At 48.5% G+C, this 19250-nt stretch overlaps 1 protein-coding gene across 1 annotated transcript; it reads right to left on the reverse strand.

Moving 5' to 3' along the window:
- Nucleotides 1–1398: 1398 nt before the first annotated feature.
- On the reverse strand, nt 1399–19059 carry RNF126 (ring finger protein 126). The gene is made up of 9 exons (XM_073323861.2): nt 18899–19059; nt 10506–10564; nt 8270–8333; nt 7494–7738; nt 6646–6714; nt 6486–6555; nt 5169–5262; nt 2870–2985; nt 1399–2627 (listed from the first exon to the last, which is right to left on the reverse strand). The coding sequence occupies exons 1-9, from the start codon at nt 18971–18973 to the stop codon at nt 2478–2480; spliced, it is 942 nt and encodes a 313-aa protein (XP_073179962.1). The 5' UTR covers nt 18974–19059; the 3' UTR covers nt 1399–2477.
- Nucleotides 19060–19250: the final 191 nt, after the last annotated feature.

A 19250-nucleotide genomic window follows, 5' to 3' on the forward strand; every position in this document is an offset into this window, starting at 1 on the left:
CCCCCGAGTCAGACTAAAAGCCTTCACCTGAAGGCTAGGTTAGCTGGGTCAATACATGACCGGGCTGACTGCCATGAGACACCTGGGAAAGGAACAGGAGACAGCTTGCGGTTGTAACATGTAACCCAGAGCACCACTTTAGAGGGGAAGAATGACGAATGGTTTTTCCCCCCCAATCATCTTTTCAGCTCTCAGAACATTTTAGCTTTGCCACAACCAGACTGTTTGACACCTCTGGGTCTGTTGCGCCACCTACCAGCAACACACAGAACTGCAGCTGTGAGTTCGCAGGGTAGGACAGATTCTTCCTGTTGAACACTCACATTACTTGAGGCTAGTCCACATTTCAAAAGCTTTGGGCAAAGTCCCCTAGGGGAGGTGCAGCTTATGCTAGCAAAAGGAGTTCTTCTGCCTGTGGAGTTAAACCATCTCCCCGAATGATATTATCTATACCAGCAAGAGTCCCTTTTGCGGTATAAGAGGTGTCTACACAAAGGGTTTTGCTGGCAAAGCCGTGAGTTACGGGGGTGATTTTTTCCCCCTCACACTCCTGACATAGCCACATTGGTAAAACCTGTCAACCTGGCCTTGGAGAGGAGAGAATACTCATGCACCTTGCCACACGGACCCGCCCTGGAGGAAAAGGATCGCTCTACAGCAGACTCCTTACCTATCTTCCTGCCTACGTACACTTCTATGAAGGCCTTCAACACACATTACATATCTCACCACCATGGATCTCGGCTAAGACTTCAGAATTCTTTCTACGGCCAGACTATGTCAGTGTGGCCAGCTTTCAAGAGAAGATTTTTTTTTTTTTTTTGAGAATCCTCCACTTGACGCCAGAAGTAAGCTTCTGCCTCTCACCCTGAAGACACATCATACAGCATCTTCTATGGTCCGACAGCTTGACTTCCCACCTAGCTCCCTGCTGACTGTGCAGCCTCAGAGCTCAGTTGGATCCACACACCCATGGTGCTTCTTTGGGGTCTTCCATGGGATCAGTTGCTTCACTTAATCCTCCAGCTACAGCTTGTGTCACAGCCTCCCCTTTACATGGGGCAGGTCCCTCTTTCCAGCAGGCAGGCCTGGAAAACCCCCAACTACACAGGTTCCTACTATAGATGCCTTCAGGATCATACCATCCGCCGCTGAAGCTGAAGTTTTAAAGTGATCAGAATAGTAAATGAATAGGTCCTGCCCACAACCCATGAAAACATAACTTTGAGCATACCTGCTCTGACTTCCTCTCTCCAGAGAGAATCAGTTTATTAAAAAAGCTCATACCAAATCAAAACCTGCCCCCCAGCCCCTGAACAGTAGGACAAAAGTTCCCCCCCCCACTACCCTCCCCCCATCAAACCAACTCTTGCAAGGAAACTGATTCACAAGCTCCTGGAGATTTTTAAAGCAGCTGTATTTTGAAGTAGCTTTGAAATACATTTTTTTCCAAGCGTCACTTGCTCTGTATTTTATCTGATCATGATGGCGTTCGGCTGGTCCTCGCTCTGGGTACAATTTCAGTCCTGCAGCCAACATTCTGCATCCAGGGTGAGAGAAGGGCAGGACTGCGGGGGGTGGCAGGGGGGGTAGAAATACAGAAATTGAACAAAGATGCTGCAAGTTTCTATCCCACAGCCGACAGCGCTTGATGATTTGCAGGCTGGCAATGTACACGGGTGCTGGTCAGTAGGAACCTAGTGCTAAAGAAGTCACTGTGTACCAGCACACTGGGAGGGAAGGAGGGCACAATGATCTCAGCACAGACTGGCCAGCCACTGGGAAGGTATCGTACAGCACTCAGACGAGCTTACCCTGTATTTATCCACAAATCATGCATAACTTCTTGTTGAGCTGAAACGTCCATTTATTTAACAGCAGTAATAATTTAAAATTATAAAAACCCTTTCTGTGTTGAATATGAGAAGGGTGAAGTTATAAAGAAAACAAAAAGGGACTGTGGCAGGGGAAGGCAGGATAGCTTGGTCTATTCCGTGAGTTCATATTTTCTGTGGCAACTCCCTGACCCTCACTCGCCCTCCCCACCTGGAGATCCTCGGCGCAAACTGGATTTTGTTACACTGTCATTTTAAAGGTTTAAAACTTCAAAGCATAAGGGATGGAGGAGCGGGGCGTGGGGAGAGAATATAAAGAGCAGAATCTCAAAACCATACAAACCACCTTCCCCCAGCTGGAGTTGCAGACAATAGCTCAGCACCTTGGGTTTCCAATCTGTGAAGCTTAACGGTCTTTCACAGCAGTTTTAAGAGTCCGCATGGCGACGCGATGAATTCAGAGATCTTCCCCCCACTGGAGAGCCGGAGGTGTCTCGTCTCTGAAGAACCAGGGGCCTCGTGAGGGAATTTCTGGGTTTTGGTTTCCCCCCTTGCTCCGCTCCGGAAGGCCCTTAGTTGCTTACGTTGGCTAGGGAGGAAGGACTATGGACAGGGCACACAGGATTGGGGCTGGACTAGGATTCATGAATTGTTTGATGAGTTTTCATTACTTGGTGAGCTGGAGGAGGAGGAGGAAGATGACGAGGAGAAATTCATCCCTGTGAGTCCTGGGGGATTCGTGGCAGTGTTTTGTCCACTTAAACTTTTCCGGCACACGGGGCATGTGTCGTGCTTTGGAGATTAAAAAAAAAAAAAGCCAGGAGAGAAAGGATTAGACATAGGACACGGGAACAGTGCAAGTAACAGCCAGTCATGCTACTGCCTACCTCCTTCTTCAGAGGCAAAAGGCTGCTCATGCTCTGGCATCAGCAGGATATAGAAATATTTACCAATGGGAACAGTATAATGGAACGTGGCCAGAGTATATAATATTCCCCTTGCATCAAAGGGATCCGGGCGCTGGTGTAACTAACCTGTTCCAGCCAGGGGACTATACAGCCATTGTGGAATAGATGATTGCAGGGTAATTGCCGGACATTTTCACCAAGTGTGTAATCCTCTTTACATACAGGACACTCGAGCCCAGACCCTACAAGGCACAAAACCACAAAGCGAGGAATAAAGAGGGCTGACTGGGTATTATTCATTCACCGCTTGGGAGCGGAATGAGCGCTGGCTTCCCCAGCCAGTTCAGAAATTGGTTCAGAGCTGTCCAGCTTTGAAAACTCACCAGGGACGTGCTCCAGCTCATCTGACTGACTCTTTATTCCTGCCTTAGGTCATCTGGCAACTGGCCTTTCACAGTCTCCCCAGCACTGGGGAGAAAGCTACTGCCTCCAGAGCTTCTGTCACTTGGGATAGCTGCCTGTATCTCTCCACCTTATTCCCAAATTCCTCTCCTTCCTTACCTATATTTTCTCTCTTACTCCCTTCCTCAACATGCTGCTGCCAGTGTTTCATATGTAGGCTTGGAAGGATTCGATTTTTATTTTTAAATGTCAATGTCACCATACACACAAACCCACAAAAAAATATTTCCGTCAATCATCAAACAATCATCAAAATTGACACACTGGTAAAGAAAGAAAAAGGCAGTTTGAGAACCTATTAGAATTTGAGTTATGGAACTTCACCTTGTATATTTTGACAGGCGAGGTCGACAATTTGTATTTTAACAATTATAAAACTAACTTTGAGTCTCAACAAATACCATCATTAAAGAAGTACTGACCGATCCCTCCCATCATTTCCCACCATTGTGAAAACGGAAATAAAAAAACTGAAAAAAAATTGCTTAAAGATAAACACTGATCGTATAAAAAATAAAAATCAAAGTCTGCCAAGCCTAATTCTATATGAACCCTAACAGATTCAAATCTCTCTTCCTGTAAGCCAGTCTGTCCGGCATTTTATTATGCACGGCTATGACGGCCAGCACACACTATTCGCTGCTCCCAAGAGATTTTTACATGCAGTGGCTGCATCAGCACTGATAGTTTCAGGAGAATTTCACACTGCTGCAGCCCCACCAGGTGCATTTTTACCACGGTGTCATCTAATGCTGCTTATAGCCCATCTAGAAGACACAGCGGCAGAGGCTGGCAACCTGACCAGAACCTGACTCCAGGTGTCAGATCAGACTTGAAAAGAACTTGACGCTCTCAGACTCTGGTTTGGACTCTGAGGGAGCAAGGGAAGGATCCGGTTCCCTGTCCCCAGAGCTCAGTGGAGGTGGCAGCAGTGGCTGAAGGAGTCGGCGGACAGCTGCGCAGCTCCGCGCACTTCTCCCAAACAGGAAGCCAGGCAGCACCAGGATGCAGAGAGGAGCCTTGGAATGCACCAGGAGCCCACGTGCACTGCTGTGCAGGTAGGGGTGGGAGACACACACCACAGTACAGCAGACGTGGGATGATGGTGGCTTAGCCAGGCAGGTGGGCTGGATTCTGTCCCCGTCCTGCCTGCCTGCCAGGAAACCCTGTGGCCAAAGGCGCGGGGGCTGTCTGAAACCGCTGCCAGACAGCCGCGCTCCCTGCAGGGGCATGCCTTGGACTGGGCTCCCCAGTCCTGTAGGAAGGAGCCCCAGCAGAGTGCGACGTGTCACGTACCGTTTGCACCCAGCAGTGGCATGGCTAGAACCTCCCGGGGGGTGAGTGGAGTGTGGGGGTGGAGACCAGAGAGCGTAGTCCGGCACAGCGAGGGTGGGGGCAGCAGTGTGAGCGAGAGCCTTGCTACCTGAAACGAAGCCGATGGGACGCACCCAACTAAAGCATCAGGTTTGGGTCAGGTATGAAAACAACTCAACAGGTTCGGTCTGGGCTTTAAAATGAGGCCTGAGCAGATCTCTAGGTAGTGGGAACCATGCTGCCAGCTGTTCTACACCACCAGTCCTACGCTGCAGTGCCACTGGGTGTGAGATTCCCCTAAAAGGCGACAATGCCCAGGAGATAGTAAAGACCTCTCATTTCCAAGACAGGCTGCAGACTTGGGAGACTGAGACAGTCGGCCAATTTCTGTGCTGGCTCCAATCTTTATACGTCTCTAGCTACATTAGCTTTTAAAGATGGGGCAGTTAACGGCCTACTGCAAACTTATCAGCGTTACAGTACTTCTGTTCAGGCAGGAGTAGGAGAGAGCTGTGCCTAGTTCTGCCTCCGGAATTCTTTTGCCCTATGATAGATTACTCGCCAACATGAAAATTCCAAGGGAAAAACCACATGAAAGCTCTGCAAAGCTCTTCATTGGACTCCTCGGTGAAGGAGGCAGGGGACGTACCTACGTGTTCCTCTGTTATCTGAACGGTGGGGAGCGCTTGGATCTTCTCTTTGTCTGCTGGAGGCGGCCCAGTGTTTTCAAATTGATTTAATAACTGAAAGACAAAACGCCATATGGTACAGGACAACGACACTGGCTGGATGGGACATAGGATTTGTTAGGCCAAGGTATTGAGCCATCTAACCGTGTCCTGTCACCTGTATCCCGCCTTTACTGCTTGCTAACTCCTGATGCTTCAAATATTAATTCCCCACCACAGACCTGGGCAACTTTGCAGAGCTGCATCGAGGAGAAAGATTCCCCCTGACCTCTGAATGGACCAGCTGACACCCCTCAGCACAAAATTTAACGTATGTATTGATGGCGGAAACCACAAGTCTTGAACCCTGGTCCACAGGGCTCTTAGGAGCTAGTAAGTTCCAACCTGCCACCCAGGGATCTGCTAGCAGTTGCCAGAATAGAAGCCCCTGGCAGAGGACTCCAGTCCTGGAATCTGATTGGCAGAACGCTGGAGGTCCTGATTGGTTCACAACTTCTATACAAACCCAGCACAGGAACAGGGAGTTGTGCCTGCAGCTGGGATCTCCCTACTTTGGGCTGCTTCCTAGTTCCAGATTCCTGCTCCAACCACTAGGTCTGACCGCCCATGCCCCAGTCATGACAATTGGTCTTAGAACTCTCCAGCAGTGAATTCCACTTGCCAAACATATGCTAAAGGAATTATTTCCTCTTAATTTAATGGATGCCTTTGTTATCGGACACCATGAGGAATACCAGGAGCAGAATCAAGCGTGGTCCCCCTCTTCTACCTCCCTAAACCACCAACAGCCATAAAACAGGTTGTCAGCTTGCGGCAGACAGGACAACATGCTTGTCTTTTGGAACCGCAGCCAAGCCCTGACTGAAACATGTTTCTGTTCATACTGTTCCCTCTAGGCGCAGAGCTTGTGTTTTCAAATACATTGCTTCCTTTAAGAAACCATTACTGAAAGGATAAGCCACTGCAGGGGGAAGTAAACAGAGCCCTCCTCCTTGTGCATTTCAAGACACATGAATCATGAAAACAAAAGACATTTTCCCTGGCAATGGAGTGCAAACCTGAGCACCTCTTGTAGCTACTTTTACACACATTGACTCAACGCTAGGTTTTGGAGACGTACTGGACTGTGAGTCCCTACTAACCAAGACAGATGTCAGTGCTATCCCTCTATGGAAGGGAGAAGGGTAGATTCTTAGAGAAAGGGTTCCACCCCAGTACCAACCACTGCACATGAGCATCCCCCAGTGGCAGAGGCATAGAACAGGTGCCAGGTTTACCTGTGTAATAATTGCATCCAAGCCATTGGCACCCCAGGCATAGTCCATTGGATTCGAATGCAAGACTCCCCTTTAAGAATAAAGACAACAGGGTTTTAGTCTCCACTGGGGCTGCACACAACCAGACCTTTAGGTAGAGTAGCCCATAACTCCAACTCACCAAGGGCCTAGTCCTAGGTTTGGTATTGTCGTAGGTGCAATAATGCCGTTGACCAGCTGCTGTATGATTCTGAAAGACAGCAAAATCAAGATCAAAGAAGAACTAGGATCCACTAAATCCCACAAACAGCCCTGAAGTCCAGAGTGGGTCGGAAATACTGTGGTACCATCAGGGGGAACGAAAGGTAAGATGCAGTATCCGGTTTAAAGTGCAACTGCATCCTAGTGACTACTTATTTCTTGCCACAGGAAGAAGTCAAAGGATTTTATTCAGAGAGGACCATTTTTCTACACAAAAGTGGGAAGTGGACAGTGTCTCTGGGATGCACTTAGAGAAAAGTCAATCCACTCTAGCATAGGCCTGGGAGGTAGCATCATTTCCAGCTGCTGACTGTAAGGAGTGGAGAAATTCACCAGTGATCGGACACATCAGCTGGTTTTCATGCTGCTTTGCCCACAAGTGACCATGCTCAAGGAAAAGAATCAGGGCAGACAGATGCTTACTCAGTCTAGGGCATATTTTAGTTAAAAGCTCCCAGGCATATTCCCTTCTTTGCGGTATGATCTATTGTAGAGTACAGGTAAACCACGGCCAGCAAGTCAGTTTCACTCAAGATACAGGCTGGATAAGGGTTCTATTCCAGCTGAAATGTAATCTCCCAAAAGCAGCTGTTTGCATAGGAAGTAAGGCACCTGTGAAGGAGAATAACTCCATGTAGGAAGTGTTTAATAAGGGACTAGTCCTCGAGAATGGATAACACAAACAAATGTTATGGTTCTCAGCTAAACCACCTTAAAAAGAAAAGCAAGCCCTGGGCACTGAGCAGAGCATTAGAAAGCACTTCTCACCCTTCTAGCGTTGGGACTCCCTCGTGCCTGCCAGCGGCACGCCGTGCAGTGAGACGGGCTCGGGGCTGCCTTGCACCATATCTGTGCCGAGACTGGTGTTCTCTCTCCCGCCGGTTCTCGGAGTCCCTGTTGTCTTCAGATTGGCCACTGGACCCAAAGGCAGGAAACTCAAAGCTGTCATCAAAAATCCCAAAGGCAAACTGGCCATAGCCCTGTGGCAAGGTGAATAAGTGCTGATCCACGTTCTGTAGCGAAGAGAATTCAAGGCAGGTTGGTCACAAGGAGAGACCTTTTACTTCTACTAACAAAGGCCTCTGACGAGACAAAGCCAGACTCTGCAGACAGCTCCAGCATCAGAGCTGAGGGCTCTGTGCTGAGCAGAGGCTCTGCAATGAGCAGACAGCATCAGCTGAAATTAGACTTAGGAAATAACCATTATTTTTCTGATACCATTGTGTGGCAACGGAGGCTAACTGCTGACTCTCTAAACGGTGACCCTGGCATGCCCAGATAAACAGTTCAATATACCACAGCATGGCTCCTCCTAACAAAAACGGGATATGGGGGAAACTCAGCTATACTCGGAGAAGAATGCCAGGCTATTTAGAGAGTTCTAGAAGCAGCGCTTGGATGATATTTACCTTCAAACTTTGGCAGAATCCAGGGGGACAATATAAAATGATATCCCTGCAGAAATATTCAGATTCAATGGCAAGGAAAAAAAAAAACAAAACCAACAAGAATCTAGTAGGGGATGGGGAGTGGCTATTACTCACCTCGAATGGATGCCTGCTCTGATCGCTGGTCGATGCGGAAGAGCTGGAACCATTCTCAGCATTCCTGAGAAGAGCGAACAGCATTGGTTAGCCTCAGGAATGCGGACTCGCGACGGCGCAGAGTAGGTGGAAACCAAGGGATGGGATCTTGGTAGGGGCAGACGTCATACCACTTTACGAGTTGTGCAAAACCATTTCACAGGCAACACATTTTCTCATCAGCTGCTGTTTTCCACCACAATCACTCGTGTAATTTTTCTTCTTGCTGTCCCTTACCTCCCTGAACATTCAGACCTCCCCCCCCCCTTCTTGCTGATCACTTCGTGCGCATCTCATGAAGCTGCAGAACAGTAACTTTGCTAGGGAAGACCCACCTGTTACATCAGCCAAGCATTCTCTACCCATTCCACCCCTAGGCAACTCAGCTACGTTCTCCGGAGCACCATGAGGGTAAGGTTTAGGATGCCAACACGACAACGATGCAAACATGCTTAATGCTGCTGTTGGAAACCCACTCATCAGAACCAGTCCTCTTTTTTGCACTGCAAAATCACATGACCAGTCAGAGAATGAGAGTTAGCAAATGATTACAAGAGAATACATAGCGCTATGCTTTCAAAAAGCCGTATGAGCGTTACTCCTCATGGCTCATGTGCGTGCTAAATGTTATCTTGGTTTTACAGCAGAGTAAACGGAGGTTCAGAACACCTGAGTGACTCTGCCAATGTCACAGCAAGTCACTCTCAAAGCTAGGATTAGCTAGGCATGATTTCTAGCTCCATCTACCAGACAATGCTGCCTTTCAGGATGGAGCTATGCCTCTTCATGGGTTTAGAAAACCTACTGCAATCCAAAGGAATAACTAATGAATACTTGATACAGTTGATGTATGCAGAGACTTGTTTGTTCTTAAACGTGTAAGTAAGTGGACTTCTTTAACATCTTGTCACCTTGCACTGTTTAAATCTCAAGGCCACTCTCTCTGCAAGTCAAGACCAAGAATCACATTACGTGTGACCTGCACTGGCAAACACACCATTACAGCCAAAACAGGTCAGCGTGTCCACACATTAAAGCATTTTTTGCAAGGCAAAAACCACATCCTGATCACATTCTGTATAACTGTGTGTATCACTGCTTCCTGCTGTGTGTATGGATAATAGTGGATGTTTCTTCACAGTGCCCTTTGAGACATCATATGCTCTCTCAGATTTTGGGGGGCGGAGGGGAGCTACCCCCGATTAACCCACAGCTAGGTGCTACTGTCTACATAGCAGAAAAACTGTTAGAAATCAGAAAAGGAGTACTTGTGGCACCTTAGAGACTAACCAATTTATTTGAGCATGAGCTTTCGTGAGCTGAAGTGAGCTGTAGCTCACGAAAGCTCATGCTCAAATAAATTGGTTAGTCTCTAAGGTGCCACAAGTATTCCTTTTCTTTTTGCGAATACAGACTAACACGGCTGTTACTCTGAAACCTGTTAGAAATCAGATACTGTCATGCTTACTATTTCATTTAAATTAATATGTATATTTTGGCAGTGCTTAAGGACCAACCAAGACCAGGGCACAATTGTGCAAGGCACCCTGCAACACAGAACAGTAGACGGTCCTGCCCTGAAGAGCTTACAAACTAACTAGACAAGACAGACGCAGGGTGGGGGAAGGGGTTGAACATACAAGCAGAGTAAACAATGTGATGGCAGCAAATGGGATTTAAGTTGCATGGTGGGTTTTTCGTTTGTTTTTTTTTTTGGGGGGGGGGGGGTTAGTTAGCAGGGGATCAGTTAAAAGGAAAGGAAAGAAAAGGGCAGGGGGATGAAGGGTCAAGGCATGGGAGAAAAGAAGTATGGAGTGAAGCTAAGATGAAAAGACTGTGGGGAAGAGAGGGGTTTGGAGCAAGCAGCCCATCAGCACAGGGCAGAGAAAGTCCAGTCAAGACTGCAGAAAGTTCTCTGAATGGTCCACGGGTCACTAGCCAGGATATCAGGCTTCTAACCATCATGGTTGGGAAACATGTTGACTTATTTGTGGACACAGACTGTGAGAGTTAAGTATGTACTTGGAAAAACCAAGTAGCTGGGCCCCCAAGGTTTTCATTGAGAAAAGCCAAATATCATTAGAGGTTGTCCAACTGGTCCCCTTAGTTTGTAATATCTCCCACCCCAGGAAAAGGAAACAGAACAGAGAAGATCCCAAGTTAATGCTCACAGTATCCTTCAGGAACAGCACATTACCTGGGCTCCTCAGGAAGTTCTTCAATAAAACCAGATTCACACCTTGGGCAAATATAATCCTATAGAAGAGAAAAACTACATGAGAAACGCAGGTGCTAGAAAATAGTTACAGATAGTATCTTCCATATGGAGAAATGGAGAAAAACCCTGCGTTCCATTCTCCAGGATGAATTTTCCAGCTAGCCAACAGGAATAAGGCACAGAAACCCTGACTCTGTGCACTCAGAATAATACTCTATAAACTAAGAGGTGAAGTCAGGCAGTGCACCACTTCCAAAGTCCACCATGCTTTAAGTACCAAAGAATTCACTGTTTCGAGTCACTCTGGCAACAAGCAGGAGCTCTAAGTCCTGGAGAAGGAGGAAGCCACCTTTATGGATTAGATACGGTAGGACACATAGCACTGCAGCCCTATGCAACACTGGGCTCAAATTATTCACATTTAAGGGGAATAACTAGAAATTGGTCTCAGTTCATGCAGGCCACACCAACTTTCACCATGAGGACCAACATGTAACAATACGTGAAGTTAACAACTCCAGAGAAAATTCCAAACTTTACAGCCTCACTCTTACTATCCTTCCCCAGGAACAGCAGGATTACCTACAAATGTAATAGGCAGCCTTTCTACCTCACACTTTCCAGAGCATTCTTTAGTTACTGATGGCAACTGAGATTTCAGGAATCCTGGCTGGACTTATTCTGTGCCTTTTATGACTGAAGACTACAAATCCCAGAATTCCATGCTTGTTTCTCACCCTTTTGTAAAAAGAATCTCTACTTAACAGACTCATGGGATACAGACACATGGCTACACCCTTCTTCTGTCTCCACACTGTATTACATAAACCAGTTTTAAATGCTGCATAAAACCATTTCAGGCATAAGTCTCCTTAGTCAGTGTGAACAGGGCACAACTGTTATCAAATCATGTTTTAAAAGCATTCTATTATGCAGAGATTAGATTATAGACCACAGGAAGACAAGTAGTCTTTATAACAGTTTTAAAACCATTAGTGTATGCCTTCACCAATGTTCCCTCTAATTTTTTAGATCCATGTATGGAATGAATTTTGTTATGTCCACCAATATGGAGGTGCTGTGTGGCGACAATGGGGCTGAGGCGTTTGGAGTGCGAGAGGGGCTCAGGGCTGGGGCAGAGGGGTGATGGCTTCAGCTGCGGGTGTGGGCTCTGGGTTGGGGCAGAGGATGAGGGGTTCAGGGTGTGGGAGGGGGTTCAGGACTGGGGCAGAGGGTTGGGGTGCAGGGGGTGAGGGCTTCAAATAGGAGGGTGGCTCTGGGGTGGGGCTGGGGATGAGAGGTTTGAGGTGCAGGCTGTCGCGGGAGGAGCGGGGGAGAGAGGACTCCCCCCACCAGCCCTCTCTTACCACAGCAGCCTGGGGGAGAGGTTCCTCTCCCCACCTGCGTGGCCCTTGATAGCCTGCCGCACAGCCATGTGGCTGCACAGCTTAGAGGGAACTTAGGCCTTCATCACACTGGCCAGACAAACTTAAGCCTGAGTCTGTTTGGAGCATGGTTTAAAGGTGGTTCAGATAACACTGGTTAACCCCCAGCACAGACAGAGCATTAGATGGATCTTGATGTAGTCACAGGCGAAGTGAAAGCAAAACCACTGGATTTCCTGGCAAGGCAGCATGCATACGTGTTGATTTTCAAATGGCTTCTAGAGGACAAACGGTCAGAATGAAAGAGAAACAATGTGGAGTTACAGTTACTGCCAATTATAATGTCAAGAAGAACGAAGAGGAAAGCAACCTAACAAGGACCTAACAAGATCTGGGATTTTTCACCACACAGAGTATGTCTACACTGCAATTAGACAACCCAGCTGACTCAGGCATGCGGGGCTGGGGCTGAGAAGCTGTTTAATTGCGGTGTAGACATTGGGTCTCTGGCTGCAGCCCTGAGCTCTGGGACCCTCCCACCTCACAGGGTCCTAGAGCCCAGGCTTCAGCCAGAACCCAGATGTCTACACCGCAATTTAGAAGCCTCACAGACCCAGCCAGCTGGCATGGGCCCGCCATGGGTTTTTAATCGCAGTGTAGCTATACCAGTGGAGGCTTCAAGGAGACATAAGGAGGTCATTCTGCAACACAAACACTAAAATAACCTCCCACACTGCACGCTCATTAGAGAAAGCTCTTTCGGTCTACTTCTATTGCGCCCAATTTAAGATGGGATCGTTTATAAAGCTCAAACAGACTGCATGTTCAGAATCAGGATTCCTTCTCAGAGTAACGGATTCCTTCTCTGCACACCTGCTTTTCTTGTTTATTCCCAGCTTTAGCAAAGCATTTATGTTTAATGACTGTTGATAATTTGACAGCCCCTTTGAGACAGAAGAAACTCAAAGGGCTTAAAATTATATGAAGGAATCATTTGTCAGTATAATGAGCCCCCACAAATAACTGCACACAACAATGCTATACAATACAGTGCAGCTGAAGAGAGGAAGTGAAGTGTACCATGCCCAATTTGAACCAAACACGACACTTAGGGCAGGCAAAATATAAATGACCAAAGTGGAATTTGCTAATTCCACTGATATTGATAGCTGGCTTACCTGAGTTTATCTTTTTAAAAATGCAGATGCTGCTTCCCCACCACTTTTACTTTCGGGATTGTCACACCCACTAGAACATAAGGCATGTCTACATTAACCCGCAGCCTTAACTAAGGTGGTATGAATAGCAGTGAGTGCTGTGCTATAATTCCCATGTGGACACTGCAGGCATGAACTTAAAGGTGCCAAGTCCAAGAGGACTAAGTTAGTGTGAACTCACGATCTTTATGTTTATACCCAAAGTGCCCACACAGGGGGAGTTACAGCATAGCACTTTGGTGCGCACTGCTATTCACACCCCTTTAGTCCAAACTGTGGGACAGTGTAGTCAAGCCCAAAGATATTCCACCTAGGAGCCGAGCTACCCGATTCCCAAAAGAACAGGATGCAAGTGGCCTGTGTTCACCCTGCTAAGAAGTTTGTGATCCCTCCCCGAGCCATGGGAAAAAAAACAAAACAAAACACATTGTAAGACCCTAGCTATGCACAGCAAAACCCAAAATCCATTTAATGTTGTCTCTATTCAAGAGAATAAGGAATCAGCAAGACACCACCCATCTGTAGGGACTGTCAGTGAATACCACTTAAACACAGCTGCCTCCTCTCCCACACTGAACTCTCTTTAGATTTGCAATCATGTTTCTATAAAATACCCACAATTTGTATTTCAAACGTGTTCCTACCTCACCCAAATGCCTCCCAGGGAGTTGGTCAACAGCACACAGAGGCAGGAATGTACAAAAAGCTGGATCAGTCTCTGACTTTGAAATAAACGTCAGCCAATTTACTCAATTTCCATCAATGCCCCATTCGGATAAGAATTTACAAAACCAATCTATTGCTTTCCACACTCAGCACCATGAGCCTGATCAAGAGAAGCAAGTGATTTGCTCCTCTCAGCTTTCCTGTTAGAGGGATATAATTTTGACAACAGGCAGTTCTGAATACAGCAATCAGCAAATTCTTTTGCAGCTGGAACAGCACAATTGCCAAAGTTTACTGCTTTTCAAACTGTTAGACTCTTTCCTTTTGTAACACATGCAGTGCCAGTTCCACTCTAGCAACTTAGTTTGCAGTCAATAAGAGTGGCCTTCCTAATTTGGACCTCTGAAACAACCAGCTTCTTGAGCATCAACCGAACCTGGATTTTCAGCACTGAGCTATGTTAGGAGACAGACAACTGTTGCATTCACCACCAAAAGGATTGCTCCAATAGTTATAGGAAACCCAACTTTGCATATTACGCAAGGCTAGTGACCAATATATCTGGCAGGAAGGGTTGTTTTTTTTTTGCGGGGGCGGGGAGGGGAGAGGGGAGGAACCACCAACAAATTCCCTATCCACCCTCTCAAAGCTCAAGAGTATTTAGCAGGAGCTTATCAGCCTTTTAGCTCTTAAAATGTATATAAACTTAAAATATAAATCCAGTTCTTTCATCCCACTGAAGAACGGATCAGCTATACAAAGGTTCACTTCACCCACTGCTCAAGTGCAGGTATCCCAGAAGTGAAACAGCAGGTGTTTAAAAGAACGCAGCAACATAACATTGCAGGAAGAACTGTAGGTAGGTAGACTAATTAAGCTGGAATCTGGCCAAGAAATCTGTCTTCAGCATGTTTTGAAAAGCACTATGGAATCTCTAATGGGACTAAAGATTAAAGGCCTCCGTTTTATGTATTTCAGAAAGGGTGCTTCCAGTGGCTGACTCAGAAAAATGAGCGCCACCAGCTGCATCACCACACTGGATTTCCTCAGAGTCTTCCATTCAAGCAACAACCTGCCTTGTCCTTGGTTAGTTTATGAACCAGTACTTGACATAAGTCCAAGGTGGCGTATCTAGAAAACCTTGCTATACACATTCTTTCCTGATTTTAAAACAGCCAGAAAAGTTTTCATCCAAACAGCTAGTGAATTGAGGAGTTATCTGGAGAGCTGGATGCTCAGATTAAAGGCTGTGGGCTAAACTTGCTTTAACAAAAATGTTAACCTCCCAGTTCAACAGTAGTTTGTCAAAATATCAGGGGACTCCTTGCGGTCAACCAGGAAAGAAAATGACATCCAGTTAGTGAGTCTGAAGCTGTGGTTAAAAATGTCCGTTACAACATAATCAGACTAGAAAATAAAACGTGGTGTTTGATAGTCACACCTAAAAAAACCTCCTCCATATAAAGCGTTAACCGGGTATATTCAGACACACCACACTTGGAGAATCAAGCATCAGGGTGCACCGGAAGGTTTTAACAGCAACTGTTTACAACGATTATGTCGTGAGGAACATCCATAATGCTGGTATTTATGTTAAAGCTAAACCAGATACAGACTGAGATGGGGGAGAGTATTTACCAAACAAAAATAAATAGCAACAAAACGAGTATTTTTGTAATTATTTAGGGGGGTTAAAAAACATCAGGAAAAGGCAGAATCTTTTCACACCAAGCATCACAGCAGTGCTACAGTAGCAGATGAACAGCAACTGATTTAAAGGAGATGTTTTCATTTGACAACCTTCTCAGCAGCCTGTTACAATTACTAGACAATCATTGAACTAATCTAGACCCCCTCAAAACAAAAATTGTAAACTTTCCCCTACTTCATTTTAAGATAAACAGACAGTTCTCTGCACAATCTGCTGGTACTAGGTGTAAAGTCTGACACGAAGAGATAGCTTGCCGTGGTGGAGTAGCCATGTTGGTCCCAGGATATGAGAGGGACAAGGTGGGCGAGGGAATATCTTTTATGGGACCAGGTTCCATTGGTGGAGGGTACAAGTTTTCAAGCTACACAGAGCTCTTCATCAGGTCTGTGGCAGAAAGAGAGACTTGTGTATCTCAAAGCCTTGTATACTTCACCAAGGCTATGTATACACTAGAGAGCTTAGAGCAGCGGACTGTCCCAATGCAGGTGCACCGCTGTAAGATCTCTCGTGTAGTTGCTGTGTGAAGATGGGACAGAGCTCTCCTGTCAGTGTAATTAAACCACCCCCAAAGAAAGGCAGGAGAAGCTCTTCGGCCGACATAGCACTCTTCACACCAGTGCTTCTGTTGGTGAAACTTCTGTCACTCAGAAGGGTGGGTTTTTTCCACACTCCTGAACGACATAAGTTATACTGTACTGACAAATGCGGTAGTGTAGATATAGCCTAACAGAAGATAGATTTTTGGTAGGATTCTGCAACTCAGACTTTACAGCTGGGAGTTTCAAAGAGACCCAAGGGAGTTAGGCATCCAATAAGAACTGAACACCTAACTTCCTTTTGCTCCTTCCAAAACTCCAGTCAAAGGGTGGAGTAAAAGCTCACTTTATCACTGTATAAAATGCTATATAGATTTGAACTCTCAGAAGGATGATTTGACAAAGGAGTCCAGCACAACCAACCAACCAGTCACTGGCCTGTGAATTACTCTAGTAAAGAGACCGACTGACAGCAGCACACATTTACAATATGTAGTGAAGCTCTGGGTTGATTTTTAAAGATGAATTAAACTGGATTATTTGTGCACACAATTTAAAAAGACTTCCCTAGAAGCAATACAACTCTGAGAAGCCTCATGTTCTAGTGGCTAGAGTAGGGAAGTGGGTTCTAATTCCAACCTTGGCACTGATGTTTTTATGACTGTGGGTAAGTTTCTTAATCTGTTTGAGGGCTCAATTTCCCCAGTAATACAGGATTAATATTTAGCACCATGTCTATAGGGCCCTGAGATAGTCAGCTGCTAAGCACTCTACTAAAATGTCAAGTATTCTATCGGGAACTCACTACCAAGTTCATGGCACAACTTGAGTTTTCACTGTACACCAGATCAGCAAATGAATTTCACTAAAGATAGAAATTCTATTGCAAATAATTTCCTGGCACAACGTTAAGAGTTTCAGAACAAATAAAGGCTCAGCATCAAGGGAAAGGCTCATTAACTTCAAAAACAAACTTGATGTGCTGATGACATTTGGCAACTCATTAATAGAACACATCTTGGCCAGATTTCCTACAAGTCATGGTCAAACATGTTGCTTTATCAAAGTCACTTTCATGCCAATAATCAGCACTTCTTTCTTACCATTATGGGGGGAGGGTGTTTCTCTCCTAACAAGTAAAGATGCATGGGCATTTTAGTTGGAGCTCGAAGCACATAGTTAAAGCACTACAGTGAGTGTAAGAAACACTCCTGCACTGGTCAGTGAAATTACTGTTTTTGCCTCACAGTTGCCCATTTCTAGATTCCAAAGCATTACTTTCTCTAACGGTTACACTCAGCTTGTTTTCACTGACTGTTAATAGGGAATCTTCCTGATAACTGGAAGAACTCTATCACACCCCCTAGTTTGTTTGGTTTTTTTTTTTTTTTTGGGGGGGGGGGGGGTTTCTGGTGCACATAGAGTAGAAAGCATGCAGCTTTAATTTGGAAGAATGTCACTTAGAACCTCTCCCTCTACCTAAATGAAGGCAGTGAGGCAAGAAGAACCCAGAGGCATGGATGGGTGCCAGGAGACACCTTCTCTGGGTATCTGTTGTAGGCAGCCTTGGGGTGTGGGCATCTTTTGATCAAACATTCTGCTGTATAAGTTACCTTGAAACATTTAAAGTCACCCTCCTAGTCAAGTTGTCCCAGTTCGAAAGCCTGGGGGAAGGGTGCGTGGGAACCGCCACCACCTTGCAGTTTGTCAGCAGGGTCCCACCCTTCCCCACCACCCCAGAACATGGTAGGGGGAGAGGGAGAAAATCCTCTTCACCCTCCTGTTCCCAACCCAAGAGTCTCCAATACACTTTGCTATCTTCCAACTTAGGAACAGCAAGGGGATGCCCAGCAAGCTAGAACCCCTCCCCCCCCCAGCACAGAGCCCATCACCCTCCCAAATGGGCTTCCCCAAACCCCGCCCAGTACAACCCCCCCTTCCCCTCCAGCCTAGGGGGATCCCTTCCCCGACCCCTCCAATCCCAGCTCCCCTCTTCTTTTAGCCCCCTTCTCTGCCCCCCACTACTCGCCATGGCCCCAGTCTTATCACTCACCGTCCCCAGCCCACTGCTCTCCCATGCCTCAACCCCCCCCCCCCCCGACCCGGCCGGCCACCCCCCCCCCGCCCCATGCCTCAACCCCCCCCCGCCCCGGCCGGCCGCCCCCCCCCGCCCCATGCCTCAACCCCTCCCCGCCCCGGCCGGCCGCCCCCCCCCGCCCCATGCCTCAACCCCTCCCCGCCCCGGCCGGCCGCCCCCCCCCGCCCCATGCCTCAACCCCTCCCCGCCCCGGCCGGCCGCCCCCCCCCGCCCCATGCCTCAACCCCTCCCCGCCCCGGCCGGCCGCCCCCCCCCCGCCCCATGCCTCAACCCCTCCCCGCCCCGGCCGGCCGCCCCCCCCCGCCCCATGCCTCAACCCCTCCCCGCCCCGGCCGGCCGCCCCCCCCCCGCCCCATGCCTCAACCCCTCCCCGCCCCGGCCGGCCGCCCCCCCCCGCCCCATGCCTCAACCCCTCCCCGCCCCGGCCGGCCGCCCCCCCCCGCCCCATGCCTCAACCCCTCCCCGCCCCGGCCGCCCGCCCCCGCCCCGGCCGCCCCCCCCCGCCCTATGCCTCAACCCCTCCCCGCCCCGGCCGCCCCCCCCCGCCCTATGCCTCAACCCCTCCCCGCCCCGGCCGCCCCCCCCGCCCTATGCCTCACCCTCCCCATGCCTCAACCCCCCCACACCCGACCCGACCGCCCCATGCCTCACCCCCCAAACCGGCCCGGCCCCCCCCGCTCATCCCTCGCCCGGCCCGGGCCCCCCTCCTCACCAACTGCCCGGCTCCCCCCCCAGCTCAGGCCGCGGCGCCCTCCTCACCGGCAGACGCGGAGCGATCTCGGCCGCGCAGCAGTGGCAGAAATACCGTCCCGGCTGCGGGGAAGCCTCCGCCATCTTCCCCCCCCCCCGACACCACGCCGCCCCGCCCGGCGGGGGGCGACGCACGGCGCGGCTACGGCGGCCGAGCGGGCACGAAAGGTGCTCGCGGTGGGACTGGCGGAAACGCGGACTGGGACGGGGCGGAGCCTCTGCGACTCCTGAGGAGGGCGGGGGCCTCTGGGAGCCCACAGGGAGGGGGCGGGGCCTCTTTGCCTGGAGGGGTGGGGCCTTGAGTCGCCTCAGGGGAGAGGGTGGAGGTGGGGCGGAGGGAACTACTGGAGGGCATAGCCAC

This window comes from Lepidochelys kempii, chromosome 25 (genome assembly GCF_965140285.1).
Source record: "Lepidochelys kempii isolate rLepKem1 chromosome 25, rLepKem1.hap1, whole genome shotgun sequence".
Classification (NCBI taxonomy): domain Eukaryota; kingdom Metazoa; phylum Chordata; order Testudines; family Cheloniidae; genus Lepidochelys; species Lepidochelys kempii.